This window comes from Poecilia reticulata, linkage group LG7, assembly GCF_000633615.1.
Source record: "Poecilia reticulata strain Guanapo linkage group LG7, Guppy_female_1.0+MT, whole genome shotgun sequence".
Lineage (NCBI taxonomy): Eukaryota > Metazoa > Chordata > Actinopteri > Cyprinodontiformes > Poeciliidae > Poecilia > Poecilia reticulata.
This window is the reverse complement of record NC_024337.1, coordinates 16,434,625-16,456,156: the sequence shown is the minus strand read 5'-3', so window position 1 is coordinate 16,456,156 and position 21,532 is coordinate 16,434,625. Positions and strand designations below refer to the sequence as shown.

At 37.4% G+C, this 21,532-nt stretch overlaps 2 protein-coding genes across 4 annotated transcripts in view; both read right to left on the bottom strand.

The window, feature by feature from the left end:
- Positions 1-4,651: 4,651 nt before the first annotated feature.
- cs (citrate synthase) lies at positions 4,652-18,211 on the bottom strand. Its single transcript, XM_008414460.2, has 11 exons — positions 18,042-18,211; positions 15,475-15,525; positions 15,172-15,279; positions 14,564-14,629; positions 13,538-13,669; positions 12,301-12,489; positions 11,910-12,109; positions 9,695-9,824; positions 8,158-8,259; positions 7,828-8,037; positions 4,652-6,625 (listed from the first exon to the last, which is right to left on the bottom strand). The coding sequence occupies exons 1-11, from the start codon at positions 18,090-18,092 to the stop codon at positions 6,455-6,457; spliced, it is 1,410 nt and encodes a 469-aa protein (XP_008412682.1). The 5' UTR covers positions 18,093-18,211; the 3' UTR covers positions 4,652-6,454.
- Positions 18,212-19,040: 829 nt separating this feature from the next.
- The window catches only part of LOC103467786 (inactive dipeptidyl peptidase 10), a 53,036-nt gene continuing 50,544 nt past the window's right edge, over positions 19,041-21,532 (bottom strand). For all 3 annotated transcript variants that reach the window (XM_017305915.1, XM_017305916.1, XM_008414461.2), the window contains one exon: positions 19,041-21,482. In XM_017305915.1, coding sequence (XP_017161404.1) covers positions 21,265-21,482 — 218 coding nt within the window. In that variant the 3' untranslated portion in view covers positions 19,041-21,264. The remainder of the gene's footprint in view (positions 21,483-21,532) is intronic.

Here is a 21,532-nt window from a genome sequence, read left to right as displayed (position 1 = left end):
CAGGCGCATCTGGTTTACATTCAAACTCTATGTGGAGGCGCGTCGAGGGCGGTTGTGCCGCTCTCCGAGTGTCTAGCGCGGCGCCATTTGAACCGTTCGGAGCGTTTGACACGTCCAGCGCATCCAATACTTCACATAGACTTTGAATATAAAGCAGACTTGCCTGACGCTCAAAACGTGTTTGGTGTGAATGCACCATTAGAATGTTTAGTTCCTATCAGTGGCGCAAAAAGTGGGTATGACAGCACCAGAGGGGGCGTCAAAACCCCGTCTGGGGGGGAGGGGCCCCGATTTATGTTTTCGCATCCATAAATCGGCGATTTATGGATGTCAGTTCTGACATCAGTTCTGATGACATCAGTGTCATCAGAACAATGACACTGATGATGTCATTGTTCCTATGGTAACCATGACATCATCAGTGATGACATCACTCTTTGATGCATCAAATGAATCTCTCTCTTGAGTGTAGCACACAGACTGTTTTTTCAGACCTGTTCCTTATAAGTTGACTTGTAGGTTCCTGTAACCTTTAAGTTATGAATCTTCTACAGGAGCATTAAAATTATTTGAAGGCAGAGAATCAGCCTAGTAGGTTCACATTCTCAGGTGAGAGACTCACCTGGTATAAAGTTAATTTTTCGGTACTGGAATTGCACCGAGGATAAATTACTTTGGCATGTCATGAATATACGTGCATATATTCCATCTTAAGTACATAGCATAATAGTTTTTTTGTTGCTTTTTCCATCACTAGATGATATAACCTAAACAGCACTATTCAGAGATCCAATGAGTTTATAGCAGCAGCCCTGATGCCAACATCTCCAGAAAACATATTAAAGATTGTAGCATGTGTTACACACATCAGGGCTGGTGTCGGTGCAACAGATGTTGATTTTCCTGTAAAAAGTCTAGAACAGGTAGGAGTGATGAGGCAGAAACAAATCTGTGCTTCACTAATCCTCCTGGAATCTGTTCTGGTTAAATAGTTAACATTTCCAAACACCACCATATCTGATCTTTCTTCAAAATAATCATTGTGTCCACGTTATTTTCTTTGTCATTCTAGACAATATACTTATTCCTGTAATAAACAGTTTTAGATCCTTTAATACAAAGAAGGCACAGCTTATGTCACACACTTAAGTCTCAGAATAACCCCCATCTGCTACTGCATAAAAAATATGCAATATATTTGGGGGGGGGGGGTGTTCCCTGTACACCAACATTTTCACAGAAAGACACAATATAGCTAAACAGATTCGACTCATGTAAAGAAAAAACAATCTAAACATGTCAATAATACTTTTTACTTCCAGAACCATTTTATTTCAAAGCTGATAACTGACGGTGTAYTAAGCAATCTGTACATATAAACAGATCGCAATTCAGCTCCTGCACAGTAGGTTTATACCTCAGCTAACTAGAACCGCCGTCGCTCTTTTTCCTCCCAGGGCCCGATGGTTCAGTTGCTATGACAACGGTAAATAAAACGCAAAAGGAAAAGGTAGTAACGGAATGTTCCACCATGTCTGTAGTTCTAAAGAGCAGCTCTGAGGGGCAGACAAAAGTCTACGTCTATTTTGAGTGGCACTGTTTTGTGTCAGACTTTTGTTTTGAGTTGAATTTGGCTCGTTTTGTGTTAACTATGTCGAAATGCCAACAAAAGCAATTGCTCCCCTCATGGGATCGAGCCACATATTGTGAAGGGGACATGCAGCGGTACGAGCCGCATTAACGGTACTAGGAAGAAGCAGTTACTTTGAGGTGTAGAACAATAGGTGCCTGCCTATGCACTGCCATGGCAGGGCCCAATTCCGAAAAATTATAAATTCAAAATTCCCCCTAGAAAACTTGCCAAGCCTGGTAGTTGGGCACTAGGCTCATCCATCCAGTGGCCTGTCATGTTTTGGGGTTGAAAATGTTTAAAGTTAACAGAAAAATGCGCTCTGGCTATAGATTGCACAGTTGGACTTACCCAGGAGAACATGTGCAATACTTCCGTGCTGTTACGGTTCATCACCAAAGCGCAGCAACTGAAGATTTTACCAGGTCCGTCACCATAGTTTTAGACTGACCCGGTTCACTACAACACAATTGCTAAACCTGATGCACAATAAAACTGACGTCTATAAGCTTCGCACATGTGGTTCTTACTCACGGTCCGAAATAAAAAATAAATAAATAAAGTCAGTGGGTAATTGTTTATGTCTCGAAATTTTTCAACCTTCATACTAAGGATTTTAATTCACACTCAAAGATTCAGAGAAATAATAATTTTATGTAAGCAAAATATGAATAGTCACAGGAAATGTGTATTCTATCCATAATGCATTGTGAGACCTGTCACTGCGCCTGTTTGTGAAACTACTCACTGCCTCTCTCTGGGCCCCGTTGCTATGGTAATTAATTATCTGCACCTGGGCTGTCTCTCTCTGTCAGACAGTATGCTGGAGACAGAGTTTCTATACTTGAGAGACACCCAGCGACGGTATCAAGGACCCTGACAAAAAACCCATAAACCCTAGCAAAATTTTGAAAACATTTTACGAGAGCAGGCATGTGTATCTATGTCATGACAGACTTTTAGACCAATATTTGTGCCTGTGAGGGGGAGTTAAAAGAGTTTTGGAGTCAGAAATCCACTGTGCTGTTAGTGTGTTTCAGAGAGAAAGTTTACTGATTCTGTGAGACACTCAGCCTCGATTTTTCTCGTTTTTATCAATTTATGTCGTCATTTTAACTCAGAGTCCCACTAAAAGCAATAGCTCACTTCTCGGGATCAAGCTGAACGTGCACGCAGCGGTTCGGGCTGCATTAACGGTGACGGAAGAAAAATAAATGAACTATAACTAGAAAATTCCTGCAGAAATTTTACGGGGCCTGCCAAAGTGTGCCCGTCGGATTTTTAACATAGCGTTCTGATGCAAAATTGAGCAAATATTGCTAAAGAAAGCTGCAATGTAGTCAATAACCTGCGGGTAGTCAGAAGCATGTTCACCAAGCTGTATTCGTACAATTTAGTATGTTGCATAAGCCAAACTGAGCCAAAATGCTAATAATAGCATGAATGCTATCAGTAGCATGTGGAGCATCACTAGCATGTTGTCTGTCATTACTTACTCCATTCAGTACATGAAACATTGGTAATAAGCAAGAAAAGCGTTCTGATGCTCAACATTAGCATCAATGCTAAGCTGAGCTAACTTGTAGTCAAAAACCTGTGGAGAGTCAGAAACATGTTGATGAAGCTGTACTTGGACCATTAATTTTGTTAAAATTAATGCATGAGGTGAAATTAGCTAAAATGATAATTTTAGCATGATTGCTATCAGTATCATGTTTGGCATCACTAGCTGTTGTCTGTTATTACTTACTCCATTCACTATACAAAAAGTTGCTAATAAGTAAGAAAAGTGTTCTGATGCTTAATATTAGCATAAATGCTAAGCTGAACTAAATTGTAGTCCAAAAATCCTAACGCTCTGGCTGTCAAAAGTCAGTTCTATAACCTGTGATAAAAAGCTAAGTGGCATCCATTTTTCCAAACTAATGATGAGAAAATCAAACAAAATAAAGTATTAGTAGTTTTAATGTAATTGTTGTGGAATGTCAATACAATTATTCAAGAAAAACTGCAAAGTGGTGGTTGTTAGATTTTTATTTATAAGTATCAGTTTTTTTTATTTTTAGTCAGTTAAGAGGCATTAATGGATGAAATGTTAAAAAAAAGAAACATTATAAACAAAATGGAAAAAAGTGGAATGCATTTGTATTCATCTTAATTTGTTTAAAACCCCAGAATAAAACCAACTGCTTTCAGAGGCAAATTAGTAAATTAGTCGACTAAACTGCAAACTAAGAATGGGCGAAATGGACTTAAATCATATTTTCACATTTTTGGGAACTAAAGTCATGAAAGTAATTCTACGCGAATAAGAAGTCTCTTTTGCAGTTTGCTACAAGACAAGTAGCCGCATCATGTGGAAGGACCAACATTTAATTTTCTGTCCTCATATAAATTAGCCCAGGCTAAAAAAAAAAAAACAGGAAGATGATGGTGTGAAGAAGGATTTTATATAAAAACCAAGAAAATTACAACCCTCTTCTTGACACGGTTATAAGAGTCTTCAGTCAGAGGTGTCTTCAGATTTGCTGCAATACTGACTGCTACAGATCCTTCCAGCCATCAGAATCCACAACTCTTTGAAGAAAAATTTCCTGATTAAAATAATTTTTGAATTCAATTTTAATCAAAATTAAATTCAAACTAAACTTAGCTCTAGTATTTCTATTTAGCCTAAATTGAGAAACTTGAATGTATGTTGCCATTCATTAAATCTGAATGAGTTTGAGCTAAAAAGCAGTTAGAATAAAGACTTATGCTACGCTGCTGTTATTGCAGTAAAGGTTGGCTTAATAAAGCACCATTAACTAGGAGTTCAATTTAAATGCCTATCATTTATTCGTATGTAAAAACAATTTCTAAAAACCACGCATCCATTTCTTTCAAAATCAAAATTATATGCTACTTTGTGTTGGTCTACCACATAAAATATTTCAATAAAATACTTTTTTTTTTTGCAGTTACTAAGTAGTTTAAGGGCCGCAAATTTTCATGTGAAAACCAAAGAAAGGACACAAAAAATGTTAATAAAAACCTTTATTTTTCATTTTTTGTTAGCTTTTAACGATAGCTTTTTAAGCTTATTGGTTTGCCCATTTTGACCCGTTTAGCTCAATCCCCTAAAGCATCGCTCCAACGAAACCACCTGCAATCACTTTGCCCAGTTACGTACAACCTTAGCAACCCTCTACGATCAAAATAACCACATCAACAACCAGCCGACGCCATGGAAGAACATGAGAAAAAAAACACAAGACGACGTCTGATTAAGACTGATGGTACCGAATCGAACGCCTGCGTGAACGACCAGCTGAAAGTTTTTAGGGGGAAAAGAAAAATATATGCAGGAACAGAAACTTCACAAACATGGAGTGTTGACAAACCCAGAACTTAAGAGCAAGCTTGAAACTTAAAAAAAAAAAAAAAGAAAAGAAAAAAGAAACCAGCACCAGCTACGCAAGAAACTGTATTTACAAGATAGCTGCAGCATTTCTTTTTTTGTTCATTGTCAGAATGAGACGGTGGCCAGTGGGACCGGACGCCATTATTACATCATTGGTAAACTGTGGAACTCATTGTGGTTATAACAAGCAGGTGATCGCATGGAGCTCATACATTCAAGCTATACATATATATACCTATGTACACAAAGTATAAATAAAACCACAAAATGAGAACGTGAAGATTACTTACTGTCTTTACATTTTCAACACAAAAGGTACACGATCAACCTGGATAAAAGGTTCTACGGCTACAAATTCGGGAGCCCAATCAAGCAAGTGCTCGTTTATTTGGAGGAGTCGATGTCAAACGCTCTCCTGTGCGGATTACTTCACATATTAGAAGACAACTAGAAAGCCTTCCTATCATCCCAAGCTTGCTCTTAAGGATTTATTACAGGCAACTACAACACCGTTTTTAGTCAGATTGTTTTTTTTGTTGTTGTTCTTGTACTGTTTACGTACATTCATCTTAAGACGCCTTCAGTCGAAACTCATTAAAAGCTGAAATATTAAAAAGGAAAAACGAAGAGGTTTCTACGCAGACAGGCATTTTGATCATAGAGGTCACCGAGGTCATTTATTCAAATGAGAAAAAAAAAATAAAAATACAAGCAGGAGAAAACTGGGGCGATCAAAGATTTAAAGGGGCAGTATCTTTTAGCTGATTCTTATACAATTAAACATCTTCAATAGATTACATTTTGGGTTACTGGTTAGGACCTTTCTCACTAATTTATTTTAAACTGGAGTGTTCATATGTGGGAGTGAAACACACCAATTACATGTAAAGGGAAAATAAGATTGCATAGAACAAAAACATTGCTATTTGATGTGGGTTTTTTTTTAAGACAAAAAAAAATTTAAGTTGAGAAAAGATTAACAAAATATCCAGGAAGTGTGGTTCACTCCCACAATTCCCTTTGAATGCCACTGCATCGGACTCGGCGCTCAATGTGACCCATGCAGGCAGCGCTCAGGGGAAAATCTTACAGATGCTTGCAGACTTGGACTGGAAAAATAGTTTGAGCCCACTCAAGGTTACATATGTGCATGTCTGAAGTTTGTTGCTCTCAAGTTCCACACATGCAGACATGATGGGGGAAACTCGTCAGTGGTTAACTAAACGCAGTTCAACACTACCGGTGTGACAATTTAAAAGGCCCTTCTTTAGCAAAATACCATTAAAAGCGTACTGTCTCTTTGAATCCCACTAAATCCCTGGGGTTGGAAATGACAAAAGGGGTCAACTGGTGTCTGCCTTTCGATGTTTCCGCCTGGTCTCACTCTTCCTGCCAACCCTCAGCTCCTCTGAGGCGTCGCTTCAGCCTGATTTGGTTCCGACCAGAGACATCAGTCCATCTGTGCTCATGGACTTGGGGCGCTCCAAGGGGAAGCCGAGGGCTCTGCTCCACACCAGCTGGGCGAGGACGCCGAGAGCGCGGGACACACCGAAGAGGACGGTGTAGTAGTTCATCTCCGTCATCCCGTAGTACTGCGCGCACACACACACACACACACACACACACACACACACACACACACACACAGAAATTAGACTGAATTTAGCAAAGATGGTCGCCATGACTCACTGCAAAAAAACACAACATTTCACCAAATCTCGTTTCTATCATAGACAAAACTAACCTACAGTTAACTTTTTAGCAAGTAGAGGCTAGTTTTAAGTACATAATTACTTATTGATGAAAAGGTTCTTGTTCCATTGGCAGATTATTTAACTTAGAACAAGACATTTTCCCATAAGTTCATTTCTCTGCCAGTAGATCAAGTTCTTTTTCATCAATATTAAGGAATTATTTACTTAAAACAAGCCTATACATGTTGCTGAAGCTACTTTTAAGTTAGTTTGTCTAATTTCAAGTGTACTAAGATTTTGCACTAGAAACTAAACCAAAAATACTTAATAAAAATGTGTGTTTTTGCAGTGATAGTCAGTTAATTAGTGATTCTGACTGAAAAAAAGGGGGGCAAAAATCAAACTGTCATGGACGGACTGGTCAATGTGAAAAGATGTTCAGTATTAGTTACGCATTATTTATTGTAGAAATGTGAATCTTTCAGTGATTTGATTCAGATTTTACAGTCTGGAGATTCTGTTTAAAATAAGTGATTGAAAAGAAGAAGAGTGAAAAACACTTCAGACAGTTCTACAAGCTTCCATATCAAATGACATCAGTTTATAAATGGCAAAAACAGATTTGTGCATAAAGCCCTAACCTAAATGATCAGCATTAAGTTAAGTTAGCTGCTTTTTCTTAAATATAAAAGTGCCAGAGTATTGAAATATGCTGTATAATAGCAAATACAAGCGGCAAAGACGTAGATTTTAAAAACATGTTAAAATAGATTTTTGAATCGATTCAGAATTCTAACCCTATTCCCATGTTTTTTCTTTTGTTTGCAGCTCAGCTACGTGAAACTGGGCTGCAAATTACACTCCACACTGTTCAGATTTCATTTCAAAGTTGTCCTTCAAAAGGGAAAAAGGGAAAGTTGAAACCAAAACATCAACCTGAAATCTTTACCTTCCAGAAAGAAAACAGAAAAACGATCAATCATGCCAATAGAAATTATTAAGCTTGTTTTAATTTATTGTGCGATTAGATGATTTATTGATCATCAGGCGTAGGTGCATCATGGCTGATGAAGTGAGAGGCGCCGTGGACAGCATCTTACCTGCAGAAGGACTCCGCTGTGAGCGTCCACGTTGGGCCAGGGGTTCTTGGCTTTCCCCTGCTCCAGCAGCACATTGGGTACAATCTTGTAAAGCTGCGCAACCAGCTTGAACATGGGGTCGTTGGGCAGATGCTTCAGGGCAAACTCGCGCTGGCAGGTGTAACGCGGGTCAGTCTTTCTTAGGACAGCATGGCCGTAGCCTGGAACCACCTTGAAAAAACATAAAAAATGTGACACGCCTCGTTACACAACCGGTGAGATCACAATCTCCCTGCATGTCGATGCAAACAAAGTTGTGACTGAGTGGGAATGTTTGGGTTTGATTTTTACCCTGCCAGACTTGAGTGTGTTCCAGATATAATCCCTCATCCTCTCATCAGACACTTCTCCTCCGAGCTCCTTCTGCAGGGCCGTCAGCCACACCAGCACTTCCTGCAACAGAAGACAAGTTATTTACGTTCATGAATATCATCACGTTATTAGTGCAACACAGTGAGGGGAGCACTTCAGTAAAATGCCAGGATTGGAGATTAAAATAAAATCAGTTTAAATTCACATAATTTATTACCGTCATTAATGTCTTGTGATAATATTGTACAGAAGAGAAACTAAAATATAATTAAACTTTATGCCTTACTCCTTGAATGGGCTGAGAAAGTCATAAAAAAATCTCAAAATATCTTCTAAGTTTTAATGTACTTAGCAAATAGATGTAATTTTTGTAATAACAAAAATAAAAATAAATTTGGTCTGATGTAACTTTAGATAGTGAGAATGAAATGTAGGTGTCTTTTCACTATCTTTAAATGTGGTTTCAATTGTAAATAACACTTTCCACATGTAAAACTTGAAATGAAACGTTAGATTGCACTTTCTTCCAAAACTTTGTAGTTTGAATATCAAGCACTTTCCAAACCTTGAAATTCAAGCATTTTTAAGGATTTCAAGCACCTGTACAAACCCTGATAACTGGAGAAACTTTGGCAATAAATTAATGAGGATTATATTAATTTAGCTAATGATAAAATAAGTATAAAAATTAAAAACACTAAGGTAGGTAGTTTGAACCACTACATAAGAGTTTACTGTTGGATAAAATGAAAAAAGAAAGCAAAATTTCCTTCAGCATGTAACGAGAGGAGTCCAAATAAATAAATCCTGAAATGTCCAAAGTTAAAACAAATACATAAACTCACAGTCTTTAAAATAAACTATTTTAAAAAGCACCATGGGATTTTTCTCAATATATTTAGTACAAGTATTCATTATTGCAACTTTTACTCGCTTATTAAAGTTAAAAGTTAGTATTAATTATAGCAGTTTTTCTGAGGCTCCATTTCTAATCCACTTATTTGTTTGGTTTATTAGGGCCGACTTGTTTCAGTAATAAGAAAAATGTCTTTACACAAAAACAAAAAACATTTTGTGCTGTTACAGGATTTGATTCCAAGCTTAAAAAAACGTCCCAAGAAATCCTCTTTAATAATCAGTTGCAACATCTTCATCATGCCTGTCCCGGGTTTCCCTCAGTGTATTATAATTTCCTTGTGCCCCCACCAGGCTAAGCATTGCTTATTTATTCAAGTCTTTTTAAAATGTTTGCATTTTCTAAGATAGTTGGTGTTCAGGTTTTAATCTTCCTGTAACATAATTATCAAGTGAAATTTTAAAATTTTCAGTCAACTTTTAAACATTTCTTAAGTCAAAAACACGACAGGCTGATGGATGAATGACTGCCGACGCTCCAACCACCAGGTTTAGCAGGTTCTCTGGGGGAAACCTCGCTGTATGCTTATAAATTTGCTAACGGGGGCAAACAGAGCAGGTTAAAAAGGCTACTTAGATTAAGATGATAACATGTTCAAACCTGATTGGCCAGGCCGTGGAGCGGACCGGCCAGGCCGTTCATAGCTGCGCTGAAGGACAGGTAGGGATCAGACAGGGCGCTCCCTACTAGGTGGCTGGTGTGGGCGCTGACGTTGCCTCCTTCATGATCACTGGTGGAAAAAAAGAGAAACGACATCATCAGGAGGAAACTACTCCTCAAACATGTTTGCATTCAAACTCAATACAATATGATTAAAGCACTGATGGATTTCCTCAGTTGTAAACCGGACACCAATACAAAGAAAATAAACTTCTGCCAAATAATTTGTAACTTGAATAAACCGCATAACGCTAACTTTAGTTTTTTAATTTTTATTGCTGTATCAACCTTCCAGACGCCTCAAGTGTTCTGGTTCTGCTCTGCATCCCCAGAACCAGAACCAAACATGGAGAAGCAGCATTCAGCTTCTTTACACTGCAAATCTGGAATAAACCTCCAGAAAACTGCAAAACTGCCGGAACACTGAGTTCCTTTAAATCAAGGCTAAAAACCCAGCTGATTAGTTAATTTTGAAACATTATAAATGAAACATTTTGATGCGATGGCACTTGACAAATTGTAATGCTAGACAAATAAACTTGATTAATTGATTTATTGATTCCCAGTGACGCAAATTTTACAAAACAGTCACTATATTGTAATGCAAATTTCAATACTTGAGAAGAAATTCATCTAAAATTGGTTTGTCCTGTGAAAGACATTTTCTTATAATAATCTTTTTACTTGCTGTTAATACAATAGTCATTAGATATTTGTTTCTTTGATATCCTCGCCAAAATACCTGAACTTGCTCTCTAAAGGAATGTTCTGCTTTAAAATGTCTCATAGGGCTTTTCAGTCATATTTTATCATTGGGCAGTCGCAAAAAAACATTTTTTTCCCTCATGTGTGGGTTTCATTTTGCAAATCCAGCTGAATTTGAAGCTTTTGAGGGGAAAGCGCTGCAGGTTAAGTAAACGACCTGAAATGAAAGTGCTGAGCTTCTTTGCAAAGATAAGATAATGAGGGAAGTTAATGTTTCCTGAAGCTGCTTTTCCACAGAGCCTTTTCAAGTAACCAATATAGTTACCTTGGCTGGTTTTTTCCACATCAGGAAATGAGGCCAAATTAGATAAAGCAGGTATAAATCTATCTTAGAACACAGAGCTGAAGAGGAGGAAGTGCGTTTTTGGACTAAAGTCAGAACCAAAAGTTGAGTTTTATGACTGAATGTTGTTAAACTGAAAGAGCCGTTTATTTGTTGCAGGTGTTCATATTTTCCACAGCCTCAGGTGACTGCATGAGGGTGTGGTCACATGTCACGTACCTGATATTGGCGTCACCACAAGGTAGTTGGGTGAGTGTGTCATTTTTCCAATGCGTTACTTCCTTTGAATGACTCATTAGAGACAAAACGCAGCACAGAAACCAACTCAGCTGGCAGCTTAAATTTATACTTCAACTCTATTGACAGGAGTAATTTGTATTTTTGCTTTCAATAAACATTCTATTTTCTGACTGGAAGCAGAGGGATAAACACCTTCATCAAAGTCATTTTTAGAAATTACAAACAGAAACGTTGTGGTTTATAGCATATATGTTCCAAGATATAAAATACTCAACATTGTCCAGGTTTGTGGATCATCCTGGTGAACGTTGATCCACCGTAAACTAACAAATGCTGTAGTTCAAATTATTCTGTACTAAATGAACTTTTGTAAGAGCCTTTTCTTTTTAAAAGATCTACCAGATACATAGTCTGTATGTCATTGTTTTCAAACTAATTATAGTTCTACATCTATGTTTTAACATTTTTAATGATACTGTTGTGTAGTGAAAGTGTGCATCTATAAGTATCTGCTGTAAATGAGCTGCTGACAACTGCCAGGATGCTTTGTAAAAGAGATCTTTTCACCTCTAAAAGATTTTATTCTGGTTAAATAAAGGCTGAAGAAGATCTAGAAAGATATTTAATATTTCTAGAGACGATTGAAAATTATTAAAACATAAGACGCATAAAAAAGCTAGTAGCTTTAGAAGAGAAGGTTAGCCTAACCCAACTCCTCAAATACCAGTAGTTAAAAAACAACTAATCACAGCAACCGACTTCAATATGCCACATTCAGAACTTGCACCACAAAAGCTACTATTGTTAGTTTGAAATCTAACAAAAAGAAACCAGGTTTATGATGCATGAAGACATTTGATTTCCCACCTGTGGATGGTGAGGTAGAGCCTCATTAGCTCGGTGAACTGGGCGTCACTGTAGCCCAGCATGTTGGTGAAATTGTGGGACCAGTCCAGGTTGGAGTCGATGGCGCCGATGCTGCTGCCTTCACGGTAAAGGTTGCGGTAGATCTTAGCAGCGATGCAGGGCAGCTTGGCAATCAAGTCCATGGAGTCTTCATAGACGAACTAAGAAAAGCAACGGAAACGGTTGAGTTTCTCTTCCCATTTAGCCAAATAAAATGCAAAAGATTGGACAGAAACTTTGTGAAAAATTAATCAAGATTAGTGGCACTTCACCAAAAGAGTCTGCTATGTTGCACTCAGTCCCAGAGCCACCGTTTATCAGGACATGAAGTGTTAAGCAGATTTACACTCACCTCCCAGTACTTGGACTTGTGCACTCCCTCAGAGTACGCCCGGGCAAAGCTGCTCTCGCTGTTCAGAGCCGTGATGGCGGCGCTGAACTGAGACATGGGGTGCAGGTTTGTGGGGAAGTTATCCAACATGGTGACAACGTGAGAGGGGAGTGCTGCTCTCTTCGCCCACTCTTTGGACACCCAGTTTACCTACAGGGACAAAAAAATAAAAGTAAAGTGAAACATAACTCAAACTCAGGATCAAGCAGCTGAAAGCCAACACTACAGTCAGATAAAAGTAGCGTCTTATCAGTGGTATTGATACTGCAAAGAGGTTAGTTGAGGCAATAAAATCTCAGTGAATTCAGCTTCAGTTTTTGTATAGTAGGTCAAAGTGCAAAGACAGAAGGTCCATCTCTGGAACAGCTTTTGAAGTACATTATTTTATGGAAATACTAGCAGTGTGCTGATTGTAATTTTCTGGCCAATTGCTGATCTTTAAAATACCTGCCCTACCAATTTTTTTGTCTTAAGTGTCGCCACCAAGAAAGTCGCTGACTTGATGACAGGAGGGTGACCATTGTTAACTGTAAACATGCGGATATGACGAGGAACGCCGGTCTGTCAGTCAAATCTCTCATGAGGGAGCAGAAAAGGACAGCAGCTGATTTTTAGACCTTTGGATAAGGTCAGTGGACAGGATGTAAGCATCGACTGATCACCAATCTCCCAAAATAAAGAAAACCGTGAGGAAAAACATGACTCATTTCCAACTGCTGATAATCTATCACACTAGAACCGATCAAAAGCGTTTCCAACTTTTGTAATGATTATCTCGATCCACATTCTAGGCTCCAAAAATCTATTCCCAAATAATCAGAGTTGTCTTACAGAAAGGAAGTGCATTCAAATGCTTACAGTCGTCTAACCTAAAGAAGTTACTGCAACAATTAAATATGAGTCATACTTAATTTGTGTATTAAAAAAAAAGCTTCACAAAGGCTTTCTGTTTATTTCTAGTTCCTGTTTCTTATGGTTGGATGCACTCATTATGCGTCGCTTCTTATTTGAATTCCAGTCATTTACAGTGAGGTGCTGTGTTATTATAGATGAACCAAATAAATTTATTTGAATAAACAACTTTGCTATCCTTGCTTTATCTTAAGGTGTCACTTGTACCTCTCAGAAAGTGGATGCCGACTAGTTAGCATGCCAGAGTCTCCTTGTTCAAATCAACAGCATCTTTTGTGTTCCTCACCTGCTCCTCCGTTGGGACTTGTCCCGTTACCAGCAGCCAAAAGAGGCCTTCAGGCAGCGGCTCCGAGCCTCCCGGAGCTTTAGGCAGCAACTTTTGACACTCTGGAATGCTGTAGCCTCTGAAACGGATGCCCTGCACACCAACACATACAGAGGACGCAATGAACTCATGTGAAGAAAAATAAATGAAAACAAATAATCAACAAGAAGTTTTCTTAAACAGCATAAAAATGTTGGGATTAGGCCGGTCACAAGATGATAGATTGTCCCAGAAATTATTGAAATAAACAAACCATTTTCAAGTAATATAGTGAAAATTGTATTACACAAGTTCGCCCTCTCAAAGGCATTTTAAATGTCCAAAATAAAACACAACCAAATACAAAAAATTAAAAAGGAAATGAAAAACACACATAAATAAAAATTATTAAGTGTCTAAACAAAATTGACCTTCAGAAACATTTTTAATCAGAATGCAAATTGAGTTAATTTTAACTTTTGTGATTAATCGGTTAATTGACAGGCTTAGTTGAAATGTTAAGTTTTAAATGCAACAGCAGATCCACGTCAACAAATTGTTTCTAAATTAATCTTGTGTTATACTGACATTTTCTTAAAAACTACATTTTTAGTTTCCGTTAACTGTTCGCCATAGTACTGAAAGGGAAATAAATAAAATACATTTCTACATGTATAATAGCTTTGAACAACTGTCTCTTTTTGTTTTTAATTACTGCAATAAACCAGATTCTTGGACAACATTCACACTTATTGAGACGATTCCATATGGCTTCCAAATATCAATTTCACTTTTTTTTTTTAACTTAACTTTTAACAAACAAAATAAAACACAAATGCTTTTTTCTGTTTGGACAGTTCATCTGGTTTGACCTGATCAATAGTTGTGCATTTGCAGGAACAATTGATCAACTAAAGACGTTTTTACATGTCAAACTATCAAAACAAAAGGTTTTTGTTCAATAACAGCTTTTCACCCTTATGACCCTCATTTTATAAAAAAGCTTACCTCATCTGGATCCAACACAGATGTTTCATATACCAGCCCCTTCATCCCTCTCATCCCACCATAGACCTGTTAAATAATCATAATGCAAAATTATGTCACCACGGCATTTGGAAAATCTTAAGCTAAACATATCAAAATCACCAGCATTAAGAGAAAAATAAAAACAGGCGAACTTGCTATGAAGAAATGAAACTAAACCAATAAATTCCCCTGCAGTCCACCTGGAAACCGTCGTCAAGCATTATAGCAGTGCTGTAAACGCCTGAGTCTATACATGTTTGTTTGAGATCTGCAGAGATTTGGAGTGACTCAGCTGAAATCTCTGTGTTGGTAGGAATCAGTTCATACTGTGACCTCAGAGGCAGACGACCGCCCAGTGATACCTGACACAGTAAACCAGCCAGGACAGGACTAAATGGATTATGTGCTGCAGCCACGGCATTATTAATCTCTGTCCTGGTCAAAAGCTGAGGCAGACCGTTCTAAGTTAATATACAGACTCAGATCTCCACCCCTCTCCTACTTTTAAAAACAGAGAAGTCTTTACATTTCCTTTACTGTCTACATCCATATCTACTTATTATAACATGTAAAGGGTTGTTACTCACCATGTCAACAGTAATCTGACCTATGTTTGTTTTGCCATACTGTTGTTTAAAATTCTTAATCCTGGTCTGTTCTTTTGGGATGAGGTCTGCCAACACATCCTTCAGATTCTGGAGAGAAAAAAGCAAAATTAATTTAACAAAACCCTTTATTTACTCTTATTTTAAACTAAAACACAAAAATAACAAAGATTGGAGTCTTCTCAACACAGGTTAGTAGTATCATGACATTACATATTTTTAAAGTGTTTTATGTACTATAATAAAAACAAGTGACGAGTGAGGAGTTAAAATATTTATACTTACTGTGGTTGATGCAGTGGCATTCCTAGCTGCCACAAATAAGTATGTGGCATTCTGTGAATGAGACAAGCAGAAGAAAGACTAAATATAAATTTCAACTTTCCATCATCTGAAACCAAACATCTCCAAAGTAATAAAAACTTATGTAACTTTTTTTTTGGCTTAAATGAAAAATAAAAAGCTAACTGCAGCTCATCAGAACTACAAATGTATTCACATAGGTTAGTTGATTATTTTACACAGGATAAATGAGATGAATTATCTAACTTGTGGTTAAAAAAAAGCAAGTAGTCAAATCAAATAGCTAATATGTGCTTTATCGATCCTGGTTTCTATTTTTAACTCGGTTATTCTGGTGTAGCAGGCAGGTAAGACTTTCCAACATTCAGTTTGTCAAATTAGATGACTATAAGCAACAGGAAATGACTAAAAACATTTCAACTCTGATAATCAGATTCATATTAAATAAATAAATCTACTTTTAGAAGTCAGTTAGTGCATTCCTATGCACATTTCTAAAGTTATTTTTATACCCAATRAGCTGTTTTTAATCCAGACTTGAATAATAAAATGCACTACATTTTTGCCTTTTGTAAATTGTAGTTTTTCCCCAATTTTCTGCTGTTTTTCAAACTTTCAACTCAGTATGTGATGTTATTGCCAAATGTTGTTTGCCTCCTTTAATTTTCTGTCAACTTTCATATATTTTTCTGTTTACCAACTTTCTTCTCTGCGTTGAATTTTTAGGATCATTTATGAATAAGTTGGGCTGATAGAAATGAACTAGTATTGTTTTTTTTATTAACCATGTATTATCGAATGTGTGCATCTTGTGTGCTACGCTAATCCAATGATTTTGTTGCTGAAACACTGACTTTTGTTATCAAGAGGCAAATATCGGATTACTTTATGTAAATAATATGAATAGTAATATTATTGTATAAATAAAAATGTATACAATAATGAAAGGATATATTTAAAAACTACAACAAAACACTGCAAGCATAAGCTATGCAAGCGCTTACTAGACTCTCAAATGTAACAATAGATGAGGAAAAACTATGGCAAAGTGCTCTGCTTCTCCCACAAGAACCCAACTGAGCAGGGTCAAGCCAAGGGTCTGCGAAACAAAAGGGAGGTTTTTGCATCACTACATACTCTTTACACAGCTGAGAGGAAGATTATGCAACATTTCTACTAAGTGTTATGTATATGGAGCTGCTTAACTCAGAAGTGGAAAAACTACATTTCACAGAAAGGTTAATGGAGTCAGCATCCAAAAGGTTGTGTTTATAAGAAAACAAAAAAATAAACATTCCTAGCATTTAGCATTTTCTATGGTTTACCAACAAAACAATCTGGTTTATAAATGAAACACTGTCAATGATATTTGGATGCTGGTTAATTAGTGATGCTGGTCTTCTAAAGCACTTCCTCCTCCCCTCTACCCCAAATACACTTTTAATAAAGAGAGTCACAAGTTTTTTTTTGTCATTCTAGACTAAAAGTGTCTCACATTAGGTTTTTTACGTGATGGCTTGGAGTCATAAGATGTTATATAACTGCAGAAAAAAGGCCAACTCATATTTTTTATCAGCTGAGATAACAGGTGATAAGCGAAGAAGTTAAATGTGCCAGAGGTCAGCTTCATCTGTAAGGACACCAGACCCAGCAAGGTGGGAAACTACTTAGTCAACAGTTATATTCTTAAAGGAGAGCTGTCTGTAAAGATACTGTAAATATTTCAGTAGGAAGTGACACATAGAAATACAGGTAATTTCTGCATTGGAAGGTCAGTAGAGTAGGACAGAGCGGGTTATAGTCACTGAAGGGTTTAAACTAGGGGTACTTGATCACAAACTGGCAGCACAGCTGCCTTTCCAGAACATCATCTGTTAAAATAATAAGATAGTCGATTAACTATTAAACATGTCTCCATTCTCAAATTGCGAGTAAGATAAGGGTGTATTCCTACCACGTTTACTTTGAATGACTGTGAGCACACAAGGAAAAACACGTTTCTGCAGCGCTGCTTATTAGATTCGTGTACGGTATGCTGCAAACGTACGGCATTAGACACAGCTGAAGTATTAATATTAATGTGAAGGTCAACGGGGAAGAGGGATAATCACCAAGTTAAAAATCAGACTAAAGGTAAAATACATGGTAATGTAAACAATTAAAAGATGTAAGAGAAATAAACTGACTCTTAGAGGGCTTAGAGGTATGAAGGTCTGAGGAAACATGTCCAGGGTGAGACTTTAGCAGGCCAGATTTACAAGAAAACCTCCCTCAAGCTAATATTTGCTGACAAGACGCGAGTTCCTATTACACAACCAAATTATGGAACAAGGGGAAAAGAAAACTACTGTTAAAATATTTGACAATGTTTGCGCAACAACCCCATAGAAAGTTCCCCAAAGTGTAGTACACACTGTGCCTGATAGTGCTGTGCTAGCGAACACCAGCTAGCCAGCTACTAGCATTGTTAGCATCCTAACCGAAAGTTAGCTCGTCGACGTCAGCCGTTTGGACAAAAATACAACACGCCGTGTTTCTTATCGACTTACCTTTGAATTGAGAAGTTTAGGCGCTAGCCTGCTGATAGTCAGGAAGGACATTGTGTCTATACCAAAGTGTTATTACTACTTCTTTTTTTTTTAACAAATGGAGCCACTGCCAGTGCACCGCGGACCAGGTTGAAGGTGCCCCTCCAGAAACTAGAAGGTTGAAGGATTCAGGCCTGTTACTCCCCGCTGTATTGATTGGATGATGCGCTGGATCGGTGGAATGACGTAGTTGGGTGTGATTGGTCAAAGTAGAGATTAGATAAACGTGATTGGATTGGGTCATCCTTGGGTTTGTGACGACAGGTTTAAACCATGGTCTGTCCATTTTCTTTGGACAGAGACGGCAAAGACCTTTAGCTAACTTATCGTAGATCTCTATGAAAAGGTTTTGAATTTAAATTTTGAATTATTTAATTTATTTCAGACATTCCACCAAGAGAAAAAAACCCCACAAACAAAACAAAGATAGTATTTACATATTTGGAATATGATATTCCTAAGTGTGAATGCAGTTCTCATTTACATACCATGCATACACAATTCACCAAAGTACACAATTTATTTGGTGACTAAGGCAGGACTCAGTCTTTCCGATGGTTGTTTAACCCAAAACGTAACATTTCTAAGCTAAAATTATATTAAAGCCCTTCCCTTCCTTTATAAACCATTATAAATGCTTTCTAGTTTTTGAAAACTACTTAAGACAAAATATTTGAAGTGAATTGAACAGAAAAAGACTGTTATCTGTCCATAAAGAGAAGAGTTAATTGCATGATATTTTGTTTCTCAATATTCATCCCATCAAATGATTCAATGAGACTACAAGCACAAGGAACAATAAAGGAATATTTTTATCGATTTGGGACCAAAATGTCCAGCTTTATTTTTGAGTGAGAATGGAGTTGCTGATGTTCTGGATTCATCAGAGTTCTTTTCCATTCGACAACATGCACTCCTGGTAGTTAGATCACTTTCAAAAGTTTTGACATAAAGCCTGAACACTTTTTCCAAAGAAATAATTTAATCCTGCATTACATAATAAATGGTTAAAATGCCACAATGTATCAAAACAGAATTAATACTTTTAGATACAGTGCACAGACAGATATACGTTCCTGTAACTTATACTCTTTTGAACTGGAGCATGGTATCAATAGTCTCTGTTGCATTTCAGTTGCATACTCATTGTTATTCACACAATGCAAACAAAACCAGAGGACGAAATCTGTAAAATGTATTTGGCACATTTAGAATGGTCTTTATCCTTAATGTAACACTGCATAATCCGGCAACGCACTGTAAAAATGCAAAATGAAAATGTGTATCTCAATAAATTAGAATATATTTGAAAAGTTGATTTATTTCAGTTATTCAGATAAAAAACGTGAAACTCATACTTTGTATATATTTATTATACACAGTGATTTATTTCAACATCTCATCTGTTTATTTATATAATTGATATACATCTAATGAAAACCTCAAAACTATAACATGAGACCATTAAAAATGTTTTTTAAAACATGAATTTATGTAAAAATCATGTCATTGTCTATATAATCACATATAACTTGACAAATGTCCAGTAGATTTTCATTAACTTCCTCCTAAAGGAGTGCAAGTCACCAAAGACCAATGCTGTTCACAGTGATGTATCCAAGCATATTATTGGGAAATTGAGTGGAAGGAAAAACTGTTCTAGAAAAAGAACAGTTTTTTATGGCAACTATTGTTGTTAGTCCACAATGTTTAACAAAGTTCAAAGATTGCAGTAAATCTGTGTGAGTTTCACTTTTTGAATTGAATCACTGAAACAATTTCACTTTTTGATGATTTTCTGACATTCTTTACTTGTTGATGATAATCTTATCCATAGGGATGCAACCATAACTCAGACTGTAATCTGAGATCATGCAGGTTATGAACAGACCAGTGTCCTTCCTGACTATCAGCAGGCTAGCACCTAAGTACCAATTACGCTTTTTCTAAAGTTTTGGATTTACATTTATTTATTTAGTAACCATACCAAATATTTAGTTTTGTGTTAGGATGTTTCTTTTATGCAGTCAGTTTCTACCTTCAATAGCACTCACTTGGCAGGTTTGGCACACTCTAAGCAAACTCTTCAAGAGTTATTGACTTGCAACTTTTAGATGCATACAAGTTCCAGTACAGAGACTCTGCAGAACTTGGTTTCACAGCGAGTAGTTAATTTAAAGGGGACTTATTCTTCTTCCTTTCAAACAAGGTAAGACAGCTCTCTGGGCTATGCAAAACATGTTCATTACATATTTTTACATATTGGTGAGATTTCGCCATCTCATCTCATTTCACTGCAGAATGAGCTGTTTTAAGGCTCCGTCACTTTTATGCAAATTAACTACTGCTGGCCACGCCCCCAATATTTAGACTTGCACTTCATACAAGTGAAAATGGCAACAAATAAATGTGCAATTTTCAACAATCTTGTCTTTTCCAGCAGCCATTGCAGAGAGCATACAGGAGTAAAACCAGCTGACCAAAAGTTTTTATTGTCTAATAAACGAAGTGGGTGGAGATTCCCTGGGGTTGCTAAGTAACAGGGCAGTACCCGTCAACTGTGACTGTGACCTTGGAAAACAAGGTTTTTGAAACACCTTGTTTTCCAAACACCAAAAAAACATTGGCTTACTCCCGGAAAACAGTTAGATTTAAAAAAAATCTGTTTTAGAAGCAGTGGAGACCCAGACGAAAGTCCAAAATGTGCAAAAAGTGAATTTTGCATAATAGGTCCCTTTTAATCATTTGATTGAGGATTGCCAAAGCAAGAATGCATCTAAAAGTTGAAGCACAGTGGATCTCAAAACCTTTTTGAAGACAAAAAAAAAAATCTTTGGAAAAAAAAAAGGCTCAAAATACATAATCAGCATCATGCAGCCGTTATGACATGCATGCTTTATAATCTTTGTAAAGGTTTTGAGTCAGTGGCAGTCTCCCCCACATCGTCTCAAGTGAATTCTGTAAACAAACTCTTCCTCAAAACATACAACAAAACGGCTGAACTAATTGTGTGCAACATCATGTCGTACAGTACAACATTTTATCCAGAAGTTACAGGAGGTGATGCTTTTGGTCCCCACTCCTCTGCTCTAATTCCTGGTGACCTGACCCAATGAAATGCATAACCGGTGCATCCAGTCCTCATCATGAGTCCTTCCGGAGGGAGAAATGAAGGCCTCTGGGCTCAGTCGTCTTCCTCTTCTTCTTCCTCTGGGACATCTAGAAGGGCGCTGTGTTTCAGGCAGTTTTGGAGGTAGTTCACCACAGTCCGCTGGAAATGTCTGACACTGCGGAGCTCTCTCAGGACGTGGCCCTCGTCCGGGTACAGCTGCAGGGAGTAGTTGGCCTCCACCTTCACCAGGCGGCTCAGTAGCTCAGCACTGTGCTGGAAGTGGACCCTCGCTTCGGTTGGAGACACAGAAAACATGAATCAGATGTGAGATTATTGCAAA